Genomic DNA, 24,398 nt, shown 5'->3' with positions numbered 1-24,398 from the left:
GTTCGTATTTGAGATATTGCGGCTTTATTTCTTGGACATGTCGTCCGTCTTTATTCACAGTCGTTGGTCTGTAACCACAGAAATGAGTCCTCTGCTCATGAGTCATTAAAACATTGGAATCACCCTTTAATTGTATGAGTGTGGTGGGAATCATGAGTGCTCTACATTTGGCTATGAGGCAAGAGTGGGTGTGAAGTAATTCTATCTCTGTGAGGACCAGTTTATTTTGTCCTGACTCATCCATCTTTTCATCCACACACACACACACACACACACACGTTACTGAACATGTTCATGCTCCAGTTCTGCAGAAAACAAGACTAAACTAAATCAAAGTTTCTTTTTACTGTTTCAGTTTATTAGTCATCTTCATCTCTTCATCTTCATCAGTAAAGTGCTGCTGCTGTTTTTAACACGACAAAGAGCGTGGGTCTGTGACGTCACGGGCTCGTCCTCCTGCAGGGACGTGTGAGGAAGAGGAGGAGGAGGAGGAGAAGTTAGGAGGAGGACAGACTCTGGTCCTCAGTGTGATCTTCCTCTCCGGTGCAGACATGTTGGACACCCTCACCTTCCTCCTGGAGAGACTCTTCCTCCTGGCTCACATCAAGCTCTCCTCCCAGCTGCGCCCGCCGCTCACCGGCCGCTGTGACCGGGACGACGCTCCGCCGCTGCCCGCCGCTCCTCCGCACAGGTTCCAGCGGGGAGACCTGCTGGAGGTCCCGCGGACCCTCTTCACCCACTTCGGCATCTACCTGGGCGAGAACCGGGTGGCGCACATGATCCCGGACATCCTGCCGGTGCTGACGGCGGAGCGGCGGCAGATCCAGGAGATGGTGACGAACACGCGGCTGCTGCTCGGGGTCCTCTCCAAGCGCGCCTCCGTGCGCGTGGACTCGGTGGAGGACTTCGCTTACGGAGCCGCGATCCGGCTGAACGCCATGGACCGGGCGGTGCTCCGCAGCGCGCTGCCCGGGGAGGAGGTGGCCCAGCGGGCGGAGCTGCTGCTCGGCTCCGTGTCCTACAGCCTCCTCTGGAACAACTGCGAGCACTTCGTCACGCACTGCCGCTACGGGAGCGCGCAGAGTCTGCAGACTGACCAGGTAAGAGCGCGGCCCCGCGCCGCTCCTCTGATGTGTGATGTGCGCGTGTGAAGTTCTGATGTTCACTCAGACGTGCACGAGCTTGTTCACACCAGACTCAGCTTCATCACTTCATCACCTTCATCACTTCACACCACAACCACTTCATCACCTTCCTCAGCTTCTTCATCTCCATCATCACCTTCATCACCTTCTTCTCCTTCATCACTTCACTCCACCAGTCATTTGTCAACTCTTGTGGTTCCATCATGGTTCTGACGTGCTTGTGTTACTGTCCTGGTTCTGTTTCGGTTCCATTGTGTTCCTTCACAGTTCTGTTGTGCTCAGTTGTAGTTTCTTTGTTCCAAGTTGTTCTGCTCTGTTGCATTGTGGTTCCAGTTGTAGTTCTGTCTTGTTGTGGTTCTTTTCAGTTTTGGCTCTTTCATGCTCTGTTGTCTCTGTTCTAACGGTTCTATTAGAACAGTCTTTTCAATTAAAAATAGAAATCCAATATTTCCCATGATTCCTGTGACGACCCCTCACATGTATCTGGTGACCCTTTGAAGGGCCTCGACCCTCAATTTGAGAACCACCGCACTTGAACGACTGTGTATAAACTAAAAGGACTCAGGATCATTAATGTTGTTTATTATAACAAAATGTTTTATTGAAGGAGAAACTAAAATATCTGACCAGAGAGGTTAAAGGTAAAAACAGAAACTCGAGCTCCAGCCTCGTCCTCGTCTCGCTCACTTCAGTTTGTAGGTGTTTGAGTTTGCGAGGCTGTTTTTTTAAACGAGAGGAAAATGTGCGTCGCTGTTCGGAAAAGTCCAGAGAACAAGAGCTGCATTCAGACTGGTGCCGTCTGCCAGGAACCAATGAGCTGCAGCGGCGGCAGGCTGACGACAGCCGTGATGATGATGAAGATGAAGTAGGGCTTCTGTTTCTCATGTATCATTAAGTTTCTGTAGAAGACATTTAAAAACAGTCGGTTTCCTGAATCTGAGTTTCCAGAATCCTCAAAGACTGGAAGGATAACAAAGGTTTGTTTAACTCGTATACCAAGCTGCGATTTTGATTTGAAAACCAGAACCACAAGTTCAGAGAGTGTGGAAAGCAATATTCATTCCAATAAATGATCGCTCTCTAATGCTACTTTTAATTGACCTCATCACGCACGAGTTGATCTTCTTCCAGTAGAGGAAGTCTAAAGTTTTTTTGATTCTCATTGCATCAGAGCTTTGAGCTAGGTTAGTACAGTACTGTGTGTACGGATTCATTATTCAAATGAGATAGTAAGCGGCCATCTTTGATTTTATGTCGGTGTTGTCGTTCTGACTGATTTTTCCAGTTGAAATTTCTGACTGGGAACTCTAAAATTCCACCATCCATGTTCAAATGGAACACATTTTAATCTTAAACCACCTAAACCGTGACAATATAATTAAATTCATCATGCTATATATTTATAATAAATCAGTATGTGTAATGTATGCATTCTATACAGGAACTAAACATACTATGAAGGTCATGTAGCAGAAATCAAATGAAATAAACAATCAACATCGATATCGGAGAAATGACGTGTAATTGTGTTGTGATATCAGTAATTGAATGAAATGTTAAATACAATAAATCAGTTAAGTATCTGAACTTTAAATCAAATAGAAGCAAAATTCTTTAAAATAAATGATAAAAAGTTTCTGTTCTATTGATTTAAATTAGTTCCACCTCTGTTCAGCGTCTGGTTTCGTTCAGACATTTTTTAAAGTGCGGCAGAAAGACTTTCCCCCGATCGAGTTTCACTTCCTGTCATTTTGAAGGTAAACATTTGACCCGTCGACATGTTGCCGTCAGCTTCTTCTACAGGATCATTACAGGGAGGGGGCAGGGCCAACAGGAGCTTTAACAGGGGCCTCAGGGGCCTCAGGGGCCCCACACTCAAGTAAACAACGGCTCGATTGTTTTCTCACTGCTTCACTAGAAGTCACATCTCCTCAGTCAAAGTTCATGTTTTTTTATTTGTTAATTAACTGTTTAATTTATAAAAAAAACAAACAATATATTTATTTTATTTTACGTTTTTATTTCAATGTTGGGCAAAATTATTCTCCATACAGGAGGAGTGGCAGGTCAAATTATCTATATGATGATAATAATGATATTATTTCTTTTGTGTCTCCTCTCTCCAGTTCTGTGGGTGGCTGAAGACTCTGATCCAGGACCAGCGTAACGTCGTCCTGACGGCTCTGCTCGGGCTCCTGTCCATGGTGTGCTTGGGGATATCCTCCAGCACGGCCCTGCCCACCCTCCTCATCCCCTTCACCCTGTGGATGGCCAGTTAGAAACTTCAAGTCGCCAAGGAAACAGGCCCAGCCTCCGACAGAGAGGACGGAATCGTCTGCAAACAATTTCATCCACGTTAATAACTCGATAGTGACAGAAGCTAAATCCACTTGTAGCTCTTTGTTTCTGCTGCACATGAACTCTTTTAACGTCTCTGTTTGCTAAGAATAAACAGCAGAGGAAGAAACTAGCAATTAACATTAGCAGCATTAGCCACCAGGACATGACTGATAGATAAAAGAAGACAAGGAAGAAAAACAGAAGTGTTTGAAGTGTTTTTACAAAGTTTTTAAAGACTTAAAGTTTAGTGGAATTCCCAACTTGAAACGGACCAAAGATCAACTCAAAGAAACTTTTAGTTTCCTTTTTTTCAGTTTTTATGAAAATGTTTTATATTTTTCCTCCAGATGAAACCTGATAATGTCAGAATCTTCGCAGCTTGGTTTGGTCTCGATTTGCCGTCAGATTCATCAAATCAGGTTTGTTTATTTTGTCAAAAGCTGAATCAAGTCAAGGTCGTTTGACTGAATGATGCCGTCAGCCAATCAGACACCAGTGTTTATTATGCTACGTGTTCATTTCAGCTCTTAAAGGATCAGTCTGCTGTTTTTCTGTATTTGTATTATTGTAAAAAATAACGACGTGTTCGTCCGCCTCAGTGAAGTGGGAGATATCAAGGACTAGTTGAAGTGGCAGAATAATCTACATGTCAGGTTTTGGGAAAATGGGAAACCTCGATGTTGGTTTTTCTTTTCACATGAGATTTATTGACAAGAAGAAAAATTCAGATAATCACCAGTTCAGTTCATTAATACCACCTTAAATTTTCATGTTTTAAATGAAATATTGAACGTTCTTAGTCTTCTACTCTTGAAATAACAAAAGTTTATTGACCCTGAAAAGACCGTTGAGATCCAGAAAATCAACTTTTCAGGCTTGTTTAGATTTTTTGTGGGAGAAAATATCAAAGAAGCTTAAAAACTTAAAAACTGAACTTAAAAAATCTGTCAAATATCTGTTAAGAACGAGAAAGATTGTGTTTAAAGAAAATCCTGAATTTTTGTCCCCTGGAGCTTTCAACCCCGTCTTGCTGTTGAAAAGGTTTCAGGTTAAAAATACGTAATCGGTGGTTTCCATCTTTATTGTACACAACAGTACAACTGTAATAATGAGAAAGATATTTCCCTCCACAAAATCCCTGAAGCTCTTCTGTAAATATCTGTAAATATTTTTGTCGACCTGATTGTTTCTAACAGTCACAAGCTTCTGTACAAAATGTTTTTTTACGACGCTGTAACACTTTATACCGTGTTTGTGTAAATAAAAGAAACGGAGGTGACGTAGACCTGTGGCATTGTTTGATTTATAGACTGTTCACTGTTAAATTCCTCCATCGAATTTTCAGAACCTGCATATGGGAAATACATGGACTGTGGTATCTGCTGCCCTCTGCTGGTAGTAGATGGGAGCAGCAGGCCACAGAACAAATTTGTGTGTGTGTGTGTGTCTGTCTGTGTGTGTGTGTGTGTGTGTGTGTGTGTGTGTGTGTGTGTGTGTGTGTGTGTGTGTGTGTGTGTTGTCTGTGTGTGTGCGTGTGTGTGTGTGTGTTCTGAGCTGAAACAAAGCTATTGTTGTGAAACAGATTGAATTGAGAAATTAAATGACGGAAGTTGCTCAATAATTAAAACCTGACGTTCAATCACATCTCTGTTGTTCTGAGGTTAAGCATCAGTCTGCACTGTTGTTATTTTTATATGTGTGTGTGTGTGTATATATACAGTATATATATATATATATATATGTATGACTGAAAGTATATACACTTGAACATAATTACAGAGATAAGAGCTACCTAAAATGTCAGAAACCATCATTGAGAAACAATTAAACATCTACTATGATTTTTTTGTTTGGTCAATGTCCCATCTGCTAACTTGGAGGAGGCAGGGTTTAAGGAGTAAAGGAAAGGAAAGAGTAAAAAAAGAACTAAAGACGAGGAAAGCGAAGCAAAGCAAAGGAATGGAGCTGAACCTGTAGCTACTGCTAATCCCCCCCCCCCTCCATCCAGAGAATAAAAGCACCAACCAGTCTGTCGTTCTCCTGACACCATGTTTCCTCTGCAGCTGCTCGCTCTGCTCTTCATCTCCTCCCATCAGCCGACACAGGAGGAGGAAGAGGAGGCTGGGGGAGGACAGAAGAGTGAAGGAGACATGGTGGTCAGGGGAGGAAAGAGGAGTGAAGAAGACATGGTGTTCAGGAGAGGAGACCTGCTGGAGGTTCCTCGCACTCTGTTCACTCACTTTGGGATTTACCTGGGCCGAGGCAGGTGAGACCAGGACACTGTGATGTGAAAAAGAAGATTCTCATGTCCTCTTTCCTTTCCTCATCTTTCATTGTTTCAACTGTTTCCCCTCCCTGTCCATCACCTCAGGCTTCTCAAGTCCTCACCTGCTATTTTCAGACTGTGGGATGAATGTATTTTCTGTTTTCAAGTTAAGACACATGAGCATTTATTTGTTCAATAATTTTCAATATTTTAAAGGATGGTTTCAGGGTCCTAAATCCTCATCTTGTCCTCTCCTCTCTTCCTCTCCTCTCATCTCCTCTCCTCTCAGAGTAGTTCATTTCATCCCAGACATCATACCTGTCGTGTCCAGTGACGAGCGTAGGATTAAACAGATGGTCACTAATATCAGACTCCTGCTCGGGGTCCTGATCAAGGTATTTATATTTTTATCAAAGTTTTTATCGATTTAACTTTTTTCATTTTTTCATGAAGTTTTATTTTGTACTTTTTTAATTAAAATTGTATTATTTATATTGTCTATTTTTTGGTCTTTGTTTTTATTTTACTTGACTTATTAATTTAGTTTTCTTGTTTTTTCTGTTAATTTTTATTCAATTAGTTTTCTTGTTCTAAATATAAATAGTTGTAATAAAATACTTTAATATTGTAAATGTTTCCTCAGCGCGGCAGCATCAGAGTCGACTCAGTGAACGACTTTGCCTACGGATCGGAGATTCTCATCAACACCACGGACAAGGTGATCCAACACGTCATCTCATTTTCTACCACTAGGGGTCATTAGCTGTATACACAGATGGATAATGCAGTAAAGCCAAAACATCTCAGATTCAGGCGCTGCCATCTTGTACTAAAATGAATGGAAGCGTAGTTTAGGAGCTATACTATAGCCAGCCACCAGGAGGCGATCCAGATGTTTTGGCTTCACTTTTTGGGGAGCCATCATGTCATCCGTCATTATTCACAGTGTGTGGTTGTGTTGTGTGTGCAGGTGTGCAGCTGTCCTCCACTGAGTGGCGAGGAGGTGGCCTTGAGGGCGGAGAAGCTGCAGGGTCACGTATCGTACAGTCTGCTGTGGTACAACTGCGAACACTTCGTCATGTACTGTCGATACGGAACCCTCACCAGCTTCCAGACGTTTCAGGTGATGATGATAATAATAATACTACAGAGAGTTCTGTTAATCATTGTTACTAACTCCAACAACGTTGTTAGTATGATGGAGTGTTAGGGCCTCAGTAAAGAAAACAATAAAGTCATAATTGAATGGGGAAAAAAGTCCGACATGCCCCCAAACCGCTCGGAAATAATAAAAACCTGAATGAATCAGGCAGTGAACAGTGCTAAACACACACACACACAGATTAAAGCTGATCTCAGATCAGACCTTGTCCCGCTTTAATTGGGTTAAACCTGTTACAAGAAGCTCTTTTGTTTCTGTTCTGTTCTCAGCTAATGACGATGGTGGCGATTATGAAACTACAGAGCTGAGTGTTAGACTGATGGAGAGAATGTGGAGGAGAGAGACATGGAGAGAGGAAGAATGAATAATTATACATAACTCAGTTACAGGACACACAATAACACCACATCATAATCAGCATAGAGTAAAACCTTTAGATCACTCAGATCATCTGATGATTCAAAAGTCTTGTCAAGTTAAAAAGTTTTACACTATAACAGAACACAGAAATAAAATAAAAGCTAAAGATATAAAACATTTTTGTGCACGCTTGTTTATAAGAATAAATATAATAATTACTCTCTTCTGATCAATGAATTGATCAGAGAATCTGATTCAATTTCTTTTGAAATAAAGAAAAACATTTTATTCTGCAAATATCTGGGGCTTTCGTTCAGTTTTTCTCTGTATGAAATGATTGATGTCCACAATAATGAATTATAATAATAATAGTCTTGTTAATATTTTGTTTCTCTTTTCTTCTCCTCTTCATCAGTTCTGTAAGACGATGAGGAAGCTGTTGATGAGCCAGCGTGTTGCCAAGGTGACGGCGGTGCTGGGGGTGTGTCTGCTCCTCTACCTGCGAGCTGTGACCATGGGCGCCGCCCTGCTGGCCGCCCTGCTGCCCTTCCTCTTCTGGATGGCCTCGTGAAGTGAACATTTGAAGTTCACACGATAATAAAGTTTTTCTGAAAAGGCTCAAGTTTAGTGGAATCCTTTCAATCTGTTTTTTTATGTCAATAACCAATATACATTAATTCTCAATAAATTAGTTATGGGCCACATTTTTACCGTGTGGAGCTTCCTATTTTGTGTTGGATTACAAATGTGCATTTTTAAAATGTATTTGTCAGTGACCTTGGTGATGTTCATAAATATAGAGGAACCAGAAGAAAGAAATGATAAAGTTACACAGACAAATGTAAAGTAAACATATATTTTTGTTTTCAATCTTATTAAATTGTATTCATTTTATTTTAATGGTCGGGAATATGATATGATGTATGTAGTATATAGATGTTTTTTTTATTATTATAATTTTTTTGTTTTGTTTTGTTGTATTTCATTTTATTAGTCATTTAACATGAATTTACTTAGTCTTGATTTATTAATTAATAATTTGTTAGTATTTAATTTATTATACTACTGACATTATAATAATAATTATGTATATTATTTTTACCGTCAGATGTATTTTTAATCTTATATTATTCAGAGTTTCTTAATCATTATTTTTATTAGATATATTTTTTTATCGTTGTTATTAAATAAAATAAAATTTTTAGTACTTGTGTCCTTTTATTTTTCCCATTTATTCATTTACCTTTATTATATTATTCTATTTTGTGTTTTATTTTACTCTGATCTGTTTAATTTAATTTAATTTAATTTAATTTTACTTTGATTTATTTTATTTTAGAGAAGGTACCTGTTGTCCCGCCTCCAGGGCAGATGCCTGCACTGATTGGCTGTTCGAGGGACCCATCCTCACGTCAATCAGACTCCGGTGAAGAAGAAGAAGAAGAAGAAGAAGAAGAAGAAGAAGAAGAAGAAACGTTTTGTGCTAAAATGGCGAATGTCAGAAAAGGTGAGTTTTAAAAGTTCACGTCGATAAAACTATCGGAGGAAATTCAAGCTAAAGCTGCGGCTAACGATGATTAGCCAACTAAACAGAAGCAGATGCGGTATTTTGTGCTAATGTTAGCACTGAATGAACTGTTGCACTTGCTGGTTAGAAAATGATGATGTTCGCGTGGCTAATGATGCTAATCGGTCCTGATGTTAGCTTAACGTCAGACAGCAGAGCTAACATTAGCTTGGTTTGCTCATGAAAATGTCTCTTTACAGTGTAGCGTAGCTAAAGTCATAGTTTAATTAGCCAGTGAGTTAGCTAATAGTGTTAAAATGTTCTTGTAGAACTTATCATGTTGCTGATTTCACTGAAATTTGGAATCACTTTTAAAATGGAGTTGAAGTTAAGTGTGTGTGGTAAAAGCAGATGTTTAATCCTCTGTAAAGTGTCTTTTAGTTCCTTGAACTCAATAAGATGTATTGTTATCATCATCAGTCCATGTCCCATCTGCTAACATGGAGGAGGTGAGGGTGTATAAGCCTATACTGCAGCAAGCCACAGAGGGGTGACAGATGATTAGAGTTTACTTTTATATTTGAAATATATATATAAATACATCGATAGTATTATTATTATTTGCAATAATATTAAGTCTACAGTTTATTTCTGTTCATTTGTACATAAATGAACTAGTAATTCCATCTCTAGTCAAAACTCAAAGTAAAAGTAGTTTTTGTATTCCAGTTGTTAAATTTGAAATTTTATTTTGTACATTCATATTTCCCACTCAGACAGTTTGTTGTTTTGTCCACTGTACAGACGGAGACAGAGAGTCTGATGGAGACATGGAGGAAGACCCCGGCGATGTCCATCTGCAGGCATCGTCCTGCAGTAAGCAAATGGCACTGTTCAATCTGATGAAGCAGACTGGCTGCACAATCATGCAGGTGAACGGGCAGAGGAAGTACGGCGGACCGCCGCTCGGTATGTGTCCTCGTGAACTCTGGTCGAGAAGATTTAACATTCGCTTCTCAAGTTTGTGTGACTCGTTATTTTAATGCTTTTTTCATTACTTTTTTAAAAAAGCCAAAAAGTTTCCAGAGATTCTCCAAATTCTTTTTCCAATTAATACAATTTCAGCTGAGATTGAAACACTTTTGAGAATCGATTAATCTCTGAAATAGTTTCTGTGTCTCCATGCTGCCAACATCCAGTTGCCGGAGGCAGTATGTTCTCTGGTTGTTTTTTTCCAATCTTGTCAAAGTGATAAGGCCTTGAATTTGTTCAAATTTGGTACGAATGTTCAGTTGGATTCAAAAATGATCTGATTAGAATTTGGTGGTCAAAGGTCAAGGTCCTTTTTACCTCAGAAAAAAACCTTCAGCCTCTGTTTGGACTGAGACACTTTTATAAAGACTAAGACATCATCGCTGTCTCCCCTACACGATGTGAAGTACTGCAGGACTAATTGGCTATGGATTCTGGGTAATTTAGGACTTAATAAAACTTACTCGACAAAGATCTCTCTTTGAATCCTCCTGTTAAAGGTGCTCAGCTCTTCTGTGTGTGTGTGTGTGTGTGTGTGTGTGTGTGTGTGTGTGTGTATGTGTGTGCATGTGTGTGTGTGTGCGTGCGTGCATGTGTGTGTTTTCCCTCAGGTTGGACGGGGCCGCCCCCCCCGCGGGACTGTGAGGTGTTTGTGGGGAAGCTTCCCAGGGACGTGTACGAAGTCCAGCTGCTACCTCTGTTTGAGAGTGTGGGCCAGATCTACGAGCTCAGACTCATGTTGGAGTTCAGTGGCCAGAACCGCGGCTACGCCTTCGTCATGTATGCCAACAGGTAACAAAGAGTGGACTCACAGGCAGGGGGCAGCATAACTCACACTGCACAAACAGGATTCTGTTGTATATCCGATTGATGATGATGTTGATGAAGAAACAGCCTGATGTTACTATATATCTGCTGCTTTTACTTTGAAAAGCCAGGGAGTGGTTCAGGCTCACGAGTATCGAATGATTGACTGTGATCATGAAGTGTTGGTGAATATTGGTTTTGTTGCAGAGAATCAGCGCAGAGAGCCATCCAGAGTCTGGACAACCACGAGATCCAGCCAGGGAAGTTCATCGGCGTGTGCATGAGTCTGAACAACTGCCGGCTCTTCATCGGCTCCATCCCCAAAGACAAGAGGAGGGAAGAGATCATGGAGGAGATGAAGGAGGTAAACATGACTCTCACCTGTTCACCTGCAGGACAATTTAAAGCAACACTGAGCAACAGCGCCCTCTGCAGTCAGACGTCAAAACATAATGAAAACAAAGACGACAATGGGCCTCATTCACAAATTGGTGCTGAAACCTTGCGTACAAACGTTTCACACACAAATCTGATATTCATCAATATGTTCTAACCTAAATTTGTTGGTACTCTGCAAACAGATTTAGAACTTAGACCATTTGTACGTATAAATGATGAAGGCTGTCCTAGAAAATGTAACCACACACCCTTTCAAGTGAATGCATAGTATATTAAAACTTTTATAGACTTTAATAAACTTTAACAGACATGTATTAAATAATCATGAAATCAAACACTTTCTCTCTCATTACTTGAACAAATTCCACTTAATTATGACCAATAATTGTCAGATCCGATATTCCTTGTTCTCCTCCTGTTTCCTTATTTTTTTCTGGTCTGCGATTCGGTTTTTGGCATCAACTTTGATGTCAAACCATAATAAATAAATGATTGTGATTCACAAACATACTCAAAGTGGTGAGAACAATATTCACCGGTGCCCATGTGTCATGAATCCGGCAGAGGTTTTGCTCATGTGTCTGTGTCAGGTGATGGAAGGTGTGGTGGACGTCATCGTGTATCCCAGTTCCTCTGATGAGAATAGCAACAGAGGGTTTGCCTTTGTTGAGTTCGAGTCCCACAAAGCAGCAGCCATAGCCCGAAGGATGCTGCGGTCTGGTCAGTGTTGTTTTTTAATTATTACACATAAACACACACACACACACTCACTCTCGTCCTGCAGCTCCTTTATGTGTCCAGCAGAGGGTGGCAGAATACAAACAACCACACCAAGTTAAATCCTCCTTGAATCCAGAGGAAGAAAGCTATTTCAAAAAGGGAGGGAGAATAATGAAGAACTATCTTCTTCTTCTCCTTTTTTCATCTTCTTCCTCATCTTCTTTCCCTTCTACTTTATCTGTTTCTTCTTCTCCTCCCTCTTCAGTATCTTTGATGATATGACTGGCTCCGACCCATTGCTGCTTTTAGCACGTATAATTCCTCTCTTTCTGCTTCTTATTTTCCTTCTTCCTCTTCTGTTTTTTTTAACCTACTTCTTCACCATTGTCTTCTTCCTCCTCCTTTTCTTTTTCTTCTTCTGCTTCCTCCTCCTCCTCTTCTTCATCCTCTTTTTTTTCTCAATTTCTTTCTGCTCTCTCTCTCTGCCCCTTTTCACCTCCCTCTTCTTCTTCTTCTTCTCCTTCCTCCTCTTTATCATCTCTGTCTTCTTGGTATTTTCTCATACCTGAGTGAAGTTTCGTCTCATTCATGTTTGGAGTTGGAAGTTGTCATGACTACAGGTTGTGACCCCGCCGTGACTCTGTGTTTAACAGGAACCTATAAGCTGTGGGGTCACAACATCCATGTGAACTGGGCCGAGCCTCAGAAGAACGTGACCGACGAGATTATTCAGCGCTTCAAAGTTCTCTATGTACGTACACTTGTGTGTGTATGGAGATTTTATCATACCTCAACAGCGACAACTAGAAGCCAGAGTGTTTTTTTCCCCCCCTGTATTTATTCCAGAGTGAGTTCTTTCAGTTTGACAGCAGGACTTGTTGATTTCATGTTCAGATTTTGTAATGCTTTCACTCAAAACCCTGCGCTTGCACTCAAACAGCTCATGCTTGTGCTTAGATTGGCTCTGCTTGTTCAGGTGTTTTGTTACATGCAATCAGGTTTCCTGTACTTCAGCTTTAGCTCTTCTCCTCACGCTGCTTTTCTCTTTGTGATTTTTTTATGCAACAAGTCTATCAAAATTCTTTAGACGACAGAAATTGCCTCAGAAAGTGGAGAATCTCATGTCTAAATTTAAAGCTGGTCTCTAAAGGCTATGCTCGTCTTTTATTATTGGTCTTAAAATAACGAGTGAATCTATGTCCTTTAGACAGTCAGTGTTAAATCTCTTTAGGTTTTATCCTCAGTAAAATCCACCTGAGCCCTCAGAGTAAAAACTTTGAGTCTGTTAGTGATCGTCTCAGATTATACGTTGGGCCCTGTGTCTCGTGTTTCTGGCTCCAGGCCAACAAAAAAGAACCTGAGAGCAGCTCACAGCTATGTGGGAGGCCATGAGGGTGTGTCTGTGTGTGTCAATCTGCTGGATGATGAAGTAACCACAACTTTAAGATCACACTCTGTAGCATCGGCTCAGTCAAAATGTGTTTCGATTATTTTCTTGCATCACTGACACACTGACGCTGTCCTCTGCCCGTCACGTTCCCATATCTGTGGTGTTATGAAATCCTGTAGACGTGCTGCCATGATGAATGACATACTGTAAATGTAAAATGTGTCAACAAGTTTACTCATTCACTGTAAATAAAGATGGAGGTCTCCACTTCCTCCCACTGTACAAAAATAAAACCCCAAATATTTCAGATATAAACGCTGCCAACTTTTGGAGATGATGTAATTTGGATTTGGAGTCGTGAACAATAGAAGTGATCATGACATGCTAGTAACAACATCAAAGATAGAGCAGTTTACAATAGTTTGGCTTTAAATTATTATAGATTTTTAGATTCTCCACTTTTTGAGGTGACTTGAATGTTGCCTCTACGACAACCAGAGCCAAGTCCGTTAAAACCAGAGACTTTAAATAAACATGGACATGTCTGCTTCCTCCCACGATTTAGAAATGAAGCTAAAACATCTCAGATACAAATGCTGCCATCTTGTGGTGATGACATCATTTGGAGTGTTTCAGGTACGATGATGCAGGTGGATGATCGTCTTCTTGTTTCTCTGCTGCAGGTTCGTAATCTGATGCTGAGCACGACCGAAGAGATGCTCTTTCAAGAGTTCTCCCGCTTCAAACCGGGCTCCGTGGCATATGTTAGGAAGGTAGGTAATCACGCCTTCGTCCACTATCGCCACCATGAGGACACCATTGCCGCATTGAGCTCAATGAACGGAGTCCAGATCGATGGTGCCACTGTGGAGGTGATGCTGTCCAAACCAGTGGGAATGAGAAACAGGCGCGTGGCCGGCAGTGGCTACGGCAGCAGAACGAACCTGGAAAACAACGCAAGAGGAGGAGGAGCAAGAGTAGGAAACGGAGCATTTGCGCTGCACAGGAATGATGAGGGGATGAAGGGAGACCGTGAGGACGGATCTTCACCAAGGCGCGTCTCCATGCCGCCACACATGGTGAATCCCTTCTACTCAGGAACCGCAGGAGGTGAGGAGGAGAGGGTTGTATGTATTTAAGAGAGTGGGAGGTCAGAGTGGGTGAAGACTCTTTTCTTACTTTTACACCAGTGGAGTCATCTAAATTTAAATTGCATCTAATCATCTGCATAGAAACCTCAGTAAACTAGTTTCATAATAAGACCAAAACTTTCTAATTTATTATTTTTTTCCGACAAAACTTTCTAATTTATTATTTTTTTCCGACAAAACTTTCCTAATTAATGTTCCAGCCTTTGACAAAGTTCCAGATGAATTGATTCAGGTCAGTGTGAAACATTTAACAAATTCAAACCTTTGGCTTCCATGTTACCTGCCTGTGAAATCCTCCAGTTTAATTAAATGTGGTGAGTTCTCAGTCGTCTAACTCAGTACGAAGCACGTCCATCAAGTCTCACCATCAGTGTATTGACATAGCTGTGATAAAAATCTGGTGATGGAGCAAAACTGCTCGTTTCCTGATGCCGGCAGACATTTCAGAAAATGAGAAAAGTTTCAGAGTTAACTCTCCACAAATGGACTGTGAAATATTTATGAGACGGAAGATGTCATTGCAACGACAATGAGAGAGAGAGAGAGAAAGGGAGAGAGTGTGTGAGTCAGTCCGGGGGGGAAAGGAGGAATGGATTCACAGAGATGGACAGAGGAAAGTGAGGACTAAAGATGATCCGTGATGGTGAGCGTCTGCACAAGTCTAGTTTTTTATAGTATGTAAAACTCCGGAGTAGAGTGGATGCATTTGTAACCATAGCAACCATACACTGTAAATTAAGTTGGGTGACATGAGGTGGAACATTAATTTGACCTGAGGCAGGTTCCTGCATCTTCAAACTTTCTGTTTGTCACCATGTCCTACCTAACGAGGGCTGAAATGAATCCCGTGTTTGTCGTTGTGTTTTCAGGTGACCTGGACAGTTGTGTGTTCCCGCTCTTTCCCGGCACCCCCCTCTCCCCCACCAGCCTGCTGTCGCTGAAGCAGAGTCAGATCAACTCTGCCGTCAGCCTCCTCGACTTCTACTGCCACAGCAACTGCTGGTCGCAGCCCGAGTACCAACTGTTCTCCACCCCGGGACAGGATGGACAGCTGTTGTTGCTCTACAAGGTACAACACTGCTCCTCATATGGCTCGATTCAGACCGCTGCACGATTTAAAACGCTGCTCTACTCTGTGATTGATGACACAGAGCTGTATGTGTGCACTAATGCAGAGTGTTGTGCACGAGGTTTGTTATTCCAGTGTCAGGACGCCCCACTGTGTGTTAGTGTTTTGATTAATTAGTTTCAGCTTCACTCATCGTCATGTTCCTCATTTGATTTCACTTTTCTCACAGCAGGGATTCAGTAAATAACATTTATTTTAATATGAAGATGTGAAGTAAGTAAATAATATTAGAATAAAAAACTGACAACCTGAAGACAGTAGATCAAGTGTGTGTGTGTGTGTGTGTGTGCGTGTGTGTGTGTGTGTGTGTGTGTGTGTGTGTGTGTGTGTGTGTGTGTGTGTGTGTGTGTGTGTGTGCAGGTTGTGATCCCAGCTACACGAAGCAGCTACATCCCTGACAAGCTGTGTGTGCTGCTGGACGACGCCAAAGAATTAGCTGCACAGACCACACTGCGGAGCCTGGGTACTCTTCAACACAAACGCACACACACTTGCTCACTCACGGACAGTTCATGTCTCATGAGAACAGGAGACAAAAGGTTTTGAGGGCAGTCTTTCTGCCTGAGGACTTGAGCGGGTAAAAACTAGCATTCACCTGTTTTCACAGTGGAAAAAAACACTTTGAAAAATGATCCTGTCAAAAAAGAAAAATCATTTGCCTTCAGGGCTTCTGTAGAGGAGGTAATGAAGATGACGGTGCACATCCTCAGACGGTTTCTCCTGGAAGACGTTCACAGTGTTCACTCGATAGAAATAGTTCAAATAAACAAATAAACAAATTTATTCTGTGAAACAGCGAAAAGCACACGTTGCTTCTGTGAAGTTGAAATCTTTAAATTATTGCCAACAATTTCTTCTCTTCTTTACACCTGTAACACGTCACTCTGTTTGCACTCAAACCAAATGTCGGAGCTGCTGTGGTTTCATGAGCCAAGATTAAAAAGGTTTTAATATTTGATGACGGGGAGAGAAAAATATGGGACAGAATAAAGTTTTAACCAGCTGAGACTCAGCAGAGGAGCCAGATATAGGAAGAGATTTTCCTGTGTTGTCGACGTGGCCTACTGTGGACATCCGTCGCTGTTAAAGCCCAGCGGGCTCCACAATGAATCCATCCCAGGGTGGGATTTCCATAATTTTGCATTTCCTGGAAAGCCTTTCTCATCTTCTCTTTTGCAGAAATGTTTGTTTTGAGTCTGAGAGCAGATTTTACCCACATTGTCAGGTCACAGACATCATCCTGCTACCATATACGCTGTTACCAGAAATAATCTCCCATCATGCATTTCCTCTTATACACAGCTGTTGAGTGTTTCTCAGCTTTTCGTCCTAAACATCATCCGTCTGAAATACTGTTAAGAAGCTGCGTCTCTTGGGGTCGGTGCTTAAGTGCAGTGTAAATTCACCATCCTTGCATTTTAGAGTGGGTCTCAGAGAATCATCACACGAGCGTGAAGAGGAAATAAAAACCTCAGAACAGGAGTAAAGTGGGTCATCTCAGAGACCGAAGAAACATGATTAATATGAGACTGAGCTGAAGTGGTTTCCTTAATTGTCTCACAGGAAGTAGGTTTGTGTATGAAATGCTGACTGCCAGCCAAACCACAACCCAAGGAAGAATCATTTGTGTTTGGAATGCAAGATGTGAAGACGAATCTTGGAGCGCCTGGGCCTCTGGAAGTCTTCCCTGTGGTAGACGCTTTTAATCAGACGCTGAACACGGCATCCATTTTTTATCCCCCTTGAATATCAGCGAGTGATGGAACCTAACCCACAAAATAAAAGCTGTTTCCCTCCCTCACTTTTCTGTCTTAAAGTCGGGAGGAAGACTCTGATTAAAGAGTCAGATTCAAAGACTCAGAGTCAGATGAAGTCATGTGACGTTTGATTCGGTCTTTGGCGATGCACCACGTTCTTCTTCTCCTCTTTCTATCCACGCGTTTTATTTCATCACTTCTTTTTTTCTGTCTCACCCTGCTCATCCCCTCCCTGTCTTCCAGAATCGTCTGTCCTGAGCGGAGGCTCCAGTGATTCTCCAAGCAGCCTCTCTCCTCCGCCCGCCCTGCCCTCCTCTCCCACCACTCGGGGGTTTCTGACTGGCGATGGCAGGGCCTTCGCCTCCTGCATGCCTCCCTCTGCCACACCCTCCCCCTTCCCCCCTCCACCCTTCTCTGCCTCCCAGACTCAGAGGTTCTTCATCAACTCCCCGCCGGCTTTTTACTGACGGTGAGAAACACAACGATCTGAACGTTCAAATAATGTAGTTTAAATCATTTTTTAATGATATTTGTAAATCATACTTTTATGAAAGTATTGAAGATCTTTATGTACTGTCACATATATATATATAAGTTAAGAAAATCCTTCATACACAGTCACTCATCATCTTCATATAGTGTTTATATCAGTTTATATACTGATCGGGTATTTCATCTGTTTCGTGTGATGATGTAATTCTGCCTCATGTTGTTGCAGGAAGTTTTTTCTCGTCTGAGAGTCGACTTTGTTCATCAGCAGAGCAGCGAGGAGAAAAGGCAGGACTGTTATTTTTTTATGAATATGCCACCAAACATGTCCCGGGGCTGTGTTTCAGTCTGGCCAACGTTCAGAGCGGCGTCTTCTCACCTTAAAATGTTCAGAGAGGCGCTACGTCCTCCGTCTGTTTGTTTCTTCTGCCTCTGTATCTTGCCCAGAGACGACTGGTGGGAGCGAGGGATAATATTTAGTCTGTGATGAGTCGCTTACCTCTGACGCACAGAAACACACAAATCCAACAGATATAAATGACTTCTGTCAACCTCTGGTTAATGTCAGCCTCCTCCCCCTCCTCTCTGGTGTCTCTCTCTTCCCATAATGCATCAGCAGGACAGCAGATCTCAAATTCATACACGTTCATAAACATTTGAAAATTAGGGGATTTTTTTCTGATGAGTTCAGGCATGAGGGGAAAAATGAGAGCAGGAATTAAATAGCATTTTGCATTTTGAGAATAAAGTCGACGTTTCTGGTTCATGAATCCAGTTCGAGTAGCAACAACAGAGTTAGATCTTCTTCTGAACAGTTTCCAGACTGATTGTCACTCTGTGTTAATGAGATAAAAGAAAAAGTTACTAAATCTGACTGAAGAACAATAATTTTCTTTTTTTTTGACCGACATTCTTCCATAGAAATATCTGAAGATTTTATTGTTTACTTATTTATTTGCAAGAGAAAAGATTTCTGTTTAAAGCGTTGAAAGAAAAAGAAAATCTTTTCCTCCTCATTAATTCACACTTTTCAATCTGAACACTTTCTCCATTTTAAACATAATCCGAGAATTTATTTAAAATGTACACTATAAATTGTAAACATTGAAATACTAAAACTATTTTTAAATTAATTTTAAAAGACATTTTTAATTTCATTTAAACCAAAAGAATAAATATGAATATTTTCTATTTGAGGTGTGAGAGCTGCAACGGAGGACAAGAAGAGGTGGTTTGTTTCTTTATTGTAAGACATTAGAAGCAGAGCGGAGACACTTCATGTACATAGTTCTTTTAACATTTATATAGAATTCATTGGAAACAAAGAGACGATTGTGGAAGTTAAACAAGTTTTCACTCTGAAAGTTTTATTGACCTGTTTTAACTTGGATCAAACGAGCGGCAGAACGTTCTTGTCCATATCAATTCAGGCTATTTGGATCTTAGCGTGAGTTTTGTTCAGACGTGTTGTTGAATTTCTGTTAAGTGTCTCCGTGGAAGTGAGAATAAGTGAAGTGTTGATTGTTCAGTGTCCTGGAATAAAACAACTCTGTTGATTTATTTACAGCCACCATGTCGTTTGCCATAATTTACAAAATGAACTTCAACTGTATTGAAGAAGAACTCCTTAGGAAGATGTTTACTGAAGTTGTAAAGAGAGAGGTCAAATCATTTTCTCATAGACTTCTAATAAAACAACCGGGGGAGTCGCCTTTTGCTGGTCAGAGAGAGAATATAGGTTTTAGACACTTAAGCTTTATCTTTACATCTACAAACATCCAAACAAAGAAGGAACGTTGGTTTGTACAGTACGACCGACAACTGATGTGTATGTTTAGGACATAATGCTGTTTCTCTGACTTCTTTCCTTTTGAGTTCCGTCTCTTTTAAGCATAGAAGTTGTGATACATCTATTTGTGGTTGTTTCTCTTTATGGTTGTTTTCTTTCTCTTCGGTCAGTTTTACTGAAGCTTTTTGTCTTAAGTTCTTTCCTCACATCCTCGTTTTTGAAGTGGATGAAACCCTACGTGTTGTGATTTAGTTTTAGTCCTTGTTCTCTTTTCAATTCTTCCTTCACCCCTCTCTTTCGCACAGTGTGTGTGCGTGTGCGTGTGTGCGCGCTGGGTTCAGAGATAATTATTGCAGTGTTGTGCTGAAGGATACAGATCCAAGGTTTGGATTCTCTAGTTATCATCCGCCTTTGTTCAGCCCGATCTCTCTGAACCTGTGTGACTCGTTTCTGCTCCTCTGAGGTTTCGTTTCTTCACCACATGAAGCAGCAGTTTTCTGGAACGATGCTGCCTCACTAAACACAATTAGATCTTTTTTCTCATTAGCTCGATAAGAAACCTGCTGATTCAGCCGCCGTCGTGTTTCTATGTGTTTACTGTATTTTTAAGGATTTGAGATTTAACAGCAGCAAAGAGATCAGTTTGGATTTTGGCAACTTTCGCTCAATCTTCTTATTTTCACTCCTCCGTCTCCTCCTGCTTCTACATCCCTTTCTCTTCCTCTCCTCTTTTTAGATCTCTTTAGATTCTTGTGTCATTGTTTTTTCCCATTGCGCTGCTGACAGAGTCTTTACGTTATTGATGAAGATTGTCATGGTCAGATGTCAAAGGTCAATGTCGCTGTGACCTCATCGCTTGTGAATGTGATATGTCACAAATATGTGGAGGGACTGAAGCTGATCTAATCGGTGGAAGTGTACAACAACAGGTAGCTCATTCTAGTGTTTGTCATTTCTCCTTTGTTCACTCTGTCTTACCTTTCCTCCTCCTTTCCCCTCAAAACAACTTCAATAGAGAGAGAGAAAGAAGGAAAGAGGAGGTGAAGGTTGTGGATTAAAATTAGGAGGATGAGGGTGGAGGTGAAGATGGAAGAAGAAATGTGAGAGATAATCGAGTACGAAGAGAGAAAACTGATCAGAAACATAGCTGAGGAGGAGGAGGAGCGGAGCTGAGCACGAGGGAGGACAGAGAAAGATGGAGGGGGAGGTGCAGAAGTGCAACAGATGGGATTATGGACAGAAGCAGCAGGAGGGAGGAGGAGGAGGAGAAGAGTGATACTTGTGTATTGCCGTAATGAAGGAAATGTTGTTTGATTATCAGCAGGAGGGAGCAAGTACGTGCTCAGAGTTTAACGTGTTAAATTAATCCTCTGTGTAATCCACTCTGTCGGCACCACAGTGGCACATTCTTCTTCTGCTTCTTATTACCTGCACACTCTGTCGCTCTGTCACAACAAAACCAATCTGTGCTTTAATTCATCCACTGTTTCACTCCTGCTACTAATTTCTGTTTTCTCTTTCATCTGTATTTGTTGCAATTCCGCAGCGAAGGGAGTTCATTTTCCAGTCAGGCGTCTCTCCGGACGCCTCCCGTCTTTCAAATGAACAGACAGAATCAAAGAAAGGGGCTCAGAGTGGGTCCTTGTTTGGTTTGACTGTTGGTCGTTTGCTCCATTCAGAAGTAGATTTAGAAAAATTTAAATCTTTTGTATTCCCATTTCAACTTTATCTTTTGAGGTTAACAGACACTCTGGAGTCGTCTGATGTAACGACCCGAGAGCAGTTCCAGTTGTGTCTAATGTCAGGGAATTTATAGAAAGTTATGAATTCAATGGATGAAAAAAGCTTCGACATTTTCTCCTCCCTCCTTAAAGACATTCACCGTCAGGACTGAAACTAAATCCTCCACGTTTGTTTGCCTCGTTTCTTCCTCTTTTCTTCCTCTTCAAACATCCTCTCATCCTCAGGCTAAAAGAATATCCTCCCTCCCTCTTTCCTCTGTGGCTCTTTTTTTTCTCATTTCTTCCTCGGCTTTCGCTAAGGTTGATTTTCTTTAAATGTGCTTGAGCTGTGAATGAAGAAGTTGTTTTCACATCAGGTCTTAATCCCTTTTCTCACGAGTCTCTCAGACACGCTCATCTAATTGTTCCCCTTCAAAGCTTCCAGTTTGTTCCAGAGAATTCTGTCCAAACTTCTCCAAACCCTCTGTAGATTCCAGGTTTAACAAAACAAAAACAAACATAATGAAAAAAAACCTTATGACACATGTGTTTAGATAATTAAGAACCTTCACGGGAGCGCAAACTCAGATGATCTCCAATTTCTACAACCCCTGGACGTCCCCTGGAGACGTCAGTCCCGCAGGAGAGGGGCATTGATCTTCGTTCTGATGTACAGTTCGAATTCGGAGCTTTGAAGCGGTTTCCCACTGCGAGATTAGTTCGGAGTAGAAACGTTTCTGTTCCGATGCCTCAACTGTGTCCCTCTAAAACTGGATCTCCCTCTGCAGGAGAGCCTCGGGTGATTTGAACGTGACCCGTAATTAATCCAGAGTGAACATGTAGAGGAATTCTCAGCCCATCCCTGCCAATTATCCAGATCCAGTACGAGCGAGCGACACAAACAGTGGAAGGAACAATTTAACTGACCAGCAATGTGTTTTCCCTTCATTATACGTTGTTTAGAGTTGTAGAAGAGACGGATGAAGCCGCAGGTAAAGAGGAAATGACGAAATTAAAAGACAACGATATGAAAAGTTTCGTTACCTTGAATAAAATTCTTTATCTTTGAGTTTGAAAATTGTTGGAAACATTTTGGATAATATAAGTACACAAGTCAACAACATGTTTTGACATGAATGAAGAATTACTAAGATTTATATTTCGTCATCTTGGCAGAGAAGAAAACGTCCTCCGCCTCGCGGGCGTACGAGCCCTCAGCACACACACGACAGTGTTTGTGCTCTAATCGTCTGCGTCGGTTCACCTCGAAAGGAGAGAGATTGTTTTTGTTTTTGTCGTCACTGCATCTCGGGAGATAATATGAAACAAATATGGTCATTACAGAACCTTTTCTTCTCGCAGCTCAGATTGGCCTGTCTGCAGAGGACAACACAGAGTAATGTCCTCCAAACGCTCATCGTTCATCTCAGGGAAAACTTTCCTACGATTAGAAACACGACTGGAGGAGAAACGGTGACGGATGCGACAACAGAACTTCACTGGCCTCATGAATCCCAGCGGCGTCCCCCCCCCCCCCCCCCCCTCAGTTCATCTCTTTGGAGAAACTCATTAAAATCTGGTTTAGACTTTAATGATCCAGGGAGGATGAGTTTCTACGCAGCACTCAGGGTCCTGCATGGGTCTGTTTCTGAAAACCTGCACCTGCAGAGCTCTGCACCCTTACCTGCTATTATCTCAGAGTTAAATCTGAATCCGCACGGCCCTGTTACCGTCTGTCCCGAGACCCGACCTGCGATCAAACACTTGCTACAGACAGTCACTCACATCAAACAACTCATGACCTCCTTGTCCCCGTTGTGGTGTTTGAGTCGTTCAAACCCACAGAACTATAGGAGAACTATATTTCTAGATATGAAAGTAAAATTTATCGACTGAAGCAGACTCGGAGTTTGAAGTCGCAGCACATCTTTGTCCTTGTGGTCGGTCGGGAATATTCCTGCAGCAGCTCCTGTGTGAACAATATATCATAAAAACAAATGAGCGAACGACAGAACACTGTTTCATGTTTGGGAGGAAGATAGTTTGGGGAGATGTATGAGAAGAGGGCGACCTCTGCTGAGAGGAATGAAGGTCAAGCGAGGCCTTTTGTCTGTGTCGCTGATGCTTATCTGTGTCTGAGCAGGTGCTTAACAACAGACACCTGGCTCCTTGTTTCTCCATCTCTTCACTTCTTCTCTGGAGGGAAAAACAAACCGAGCGGCTGAAGATGAAGACGACGGCCGACCCGTCTTTTCTCTGAAGGAGGAACAAAGAAGGATAGAAGTGGAAATGGAGAGAATAATAAACCGGGATAATGAGATACACCTCTGTCACTCTTGAAGATTCAGGTGAGGAAACTCTCGAAAAATCCTCAACTGGGATGATTTGGCTGAGGAAGAGTAAAACGGATGTGGAAGAGGAAATTAAAATAGTAATTGTTGTAAAGTGTGGGAAGAAGAGAAAGAGCGAGATGGGATTTATCAGCTGCCAGAGTGTGTCTGCTGTGTTCATCCATAAGGACGAATTCACATTAGATTAAACTGACATGCTGCTGATATTATTGGCCTTTTATTAAAAGTCATACATCAGCAGTGGAAGTCGTATCCCCTGCGATTCTGTCGATAACAGACACTGAAATATTCAAGTTTCATTTCCTCTGAGGGTTTTAACTTTTAAACGTTTGGATATGTTGAGTGTTAAAGAGGATTTAAAGATTTTAAAACGGGACCGAAGCTCCAGAGAAAAAGCAAGTGTCAACATTCAAGGTCTCTCATCTCACGTGGGATATGAAGAGAGGAGGAAGTTTACAAACCACGTGTCGACCTTGAGGTGACACAAGAGAAAAAGACAGAGAATGAATAAAGTCATGAGGGTTCATCTCCTGGGAACCACAAATGACTCTCCACAAAATAAGCTTAAATACCCTGAGTAGAAAGTGACCTCGATATTTATATTCTGGAAGAGGTTCGGGATCAGTATCTTTAGTTACATCTTGTTCAAACCAGGCGGTAAACTAGAGTTCATACTTCCACCAAGACCCAACTGTCTCCTTATGAAGCCACAACTGAATTTACAGATCACGTGAAAACCTTATAAATATCAACCCAACATTTTTTCATTTCATTTTTTCTCCTATGGGAGAAAGCAGATGGGACATGGTCCAACCTCACCTACGTCTGTCGTAAACAAACCTTTTGCAGCTCTTTATCTAACGATCTGTCAGTTATGTTCAGC

General features: G+C 41.6%; 3 protein-coding genes across 3 annotated transcripts; all 3 read left to right on the top strand.

Annotated features, from left to right (window-relative positions):
- Positions 1-400: 400 nt before the first annotated feature.
- On the top strand, positions 401-4,631 carry LOC109634762 (lecithin retinol acyltransferase-like). The gene is made up of 2 exons (XM_020095451.2): positions 401-1,100; positions 3,272-4,631. The coding sequence occupies exons 1-2, from the start codon at positions 552-554 to the stop codon at positions 3,422-3,424; spliced, it is 702 nt and encodes a 233-aa protein (XP_019951010.1). The 5' UTR covers positions 401-551; the 3' UTR covers positions 3,425-4,631.
- An 866-nt stretch (positions 4,632-5,497) lies between these two features.
- Positions 5,498-7,977, top strand: LOC109634737 (lecithin retinol acyltransferase-like). Its single transcript, XM_069519022.1, has 5 exons — positions 5,498-5,751; positions 6,041-6,146; positions 6,395-6,469; positions 6,722-6,874; positions 7,689-7,977. The coding sequence occupies exons 1-5, from the start codon at positions 5,534-5,536 to the stop codon at positions 7,842-7,844; spliced, it is 708 nt and encodes a 235-aa protein (XP_069375123.1). The 5' UTR covers positions 5,498-5,533; the 3' UTR covers positions 7,845-7,977.
- Positions 7,978-8,677: 700 nt separating this feature from the next.
- On the top strand, positions 8,678-18,418 carry rbm46 (RNA binding motif protein 46). The gene is made up of 11 exons (XM_020095445.2): positions 8,678-8,780; positions 9,585-9,749; positions 10,424-10,604; positions 10,827-10,983; positions 11,609-11,738; positions 12,392-12,489; positions 13,812-14,238; positions 15,149-15,348; positions 15,769-15,871; positions 17,409-17,634; positions 17,884-18,418. Exons 1-10 carry the CDS (start codon positions 8,762-8,764, stop codon positions 17,630-17,632), a joined length of 1,704 nt encoding a protein of 567 aa, XP_019951004.1. The 5' UTR covers positions 8,678-8,761; the 3' UTR covers positions 17,633-17,634; positions 17,884-18,418.
- The last annotated feature ends 5,980 nt before the right edge of the window (positions 18,419-24,398 follow it).

The sequence above is a fragment of the Paralichthys olivaceus genome, chromosome 22 (genome assembly GCF_024713975.1).
Source record: "Paralichthys olivaceus isolate ysfri-2021 chromosome 22, ASM2471397v2, whole genome shotgun sequence".
Taxonomy (NCBI): domain Eukaryota; kingdom Metazoa; phylum Chordata; class Actinopteri; order Pleuronectiformes; family Paralichthyidae; genus Paralichthys; species Paralichthys olivaceus.
The sequence above is the reverse complement of the archived record's forward strand: the minus strand, read 5'-3'. Positions and strand labels throughout refer to the sequence as shown.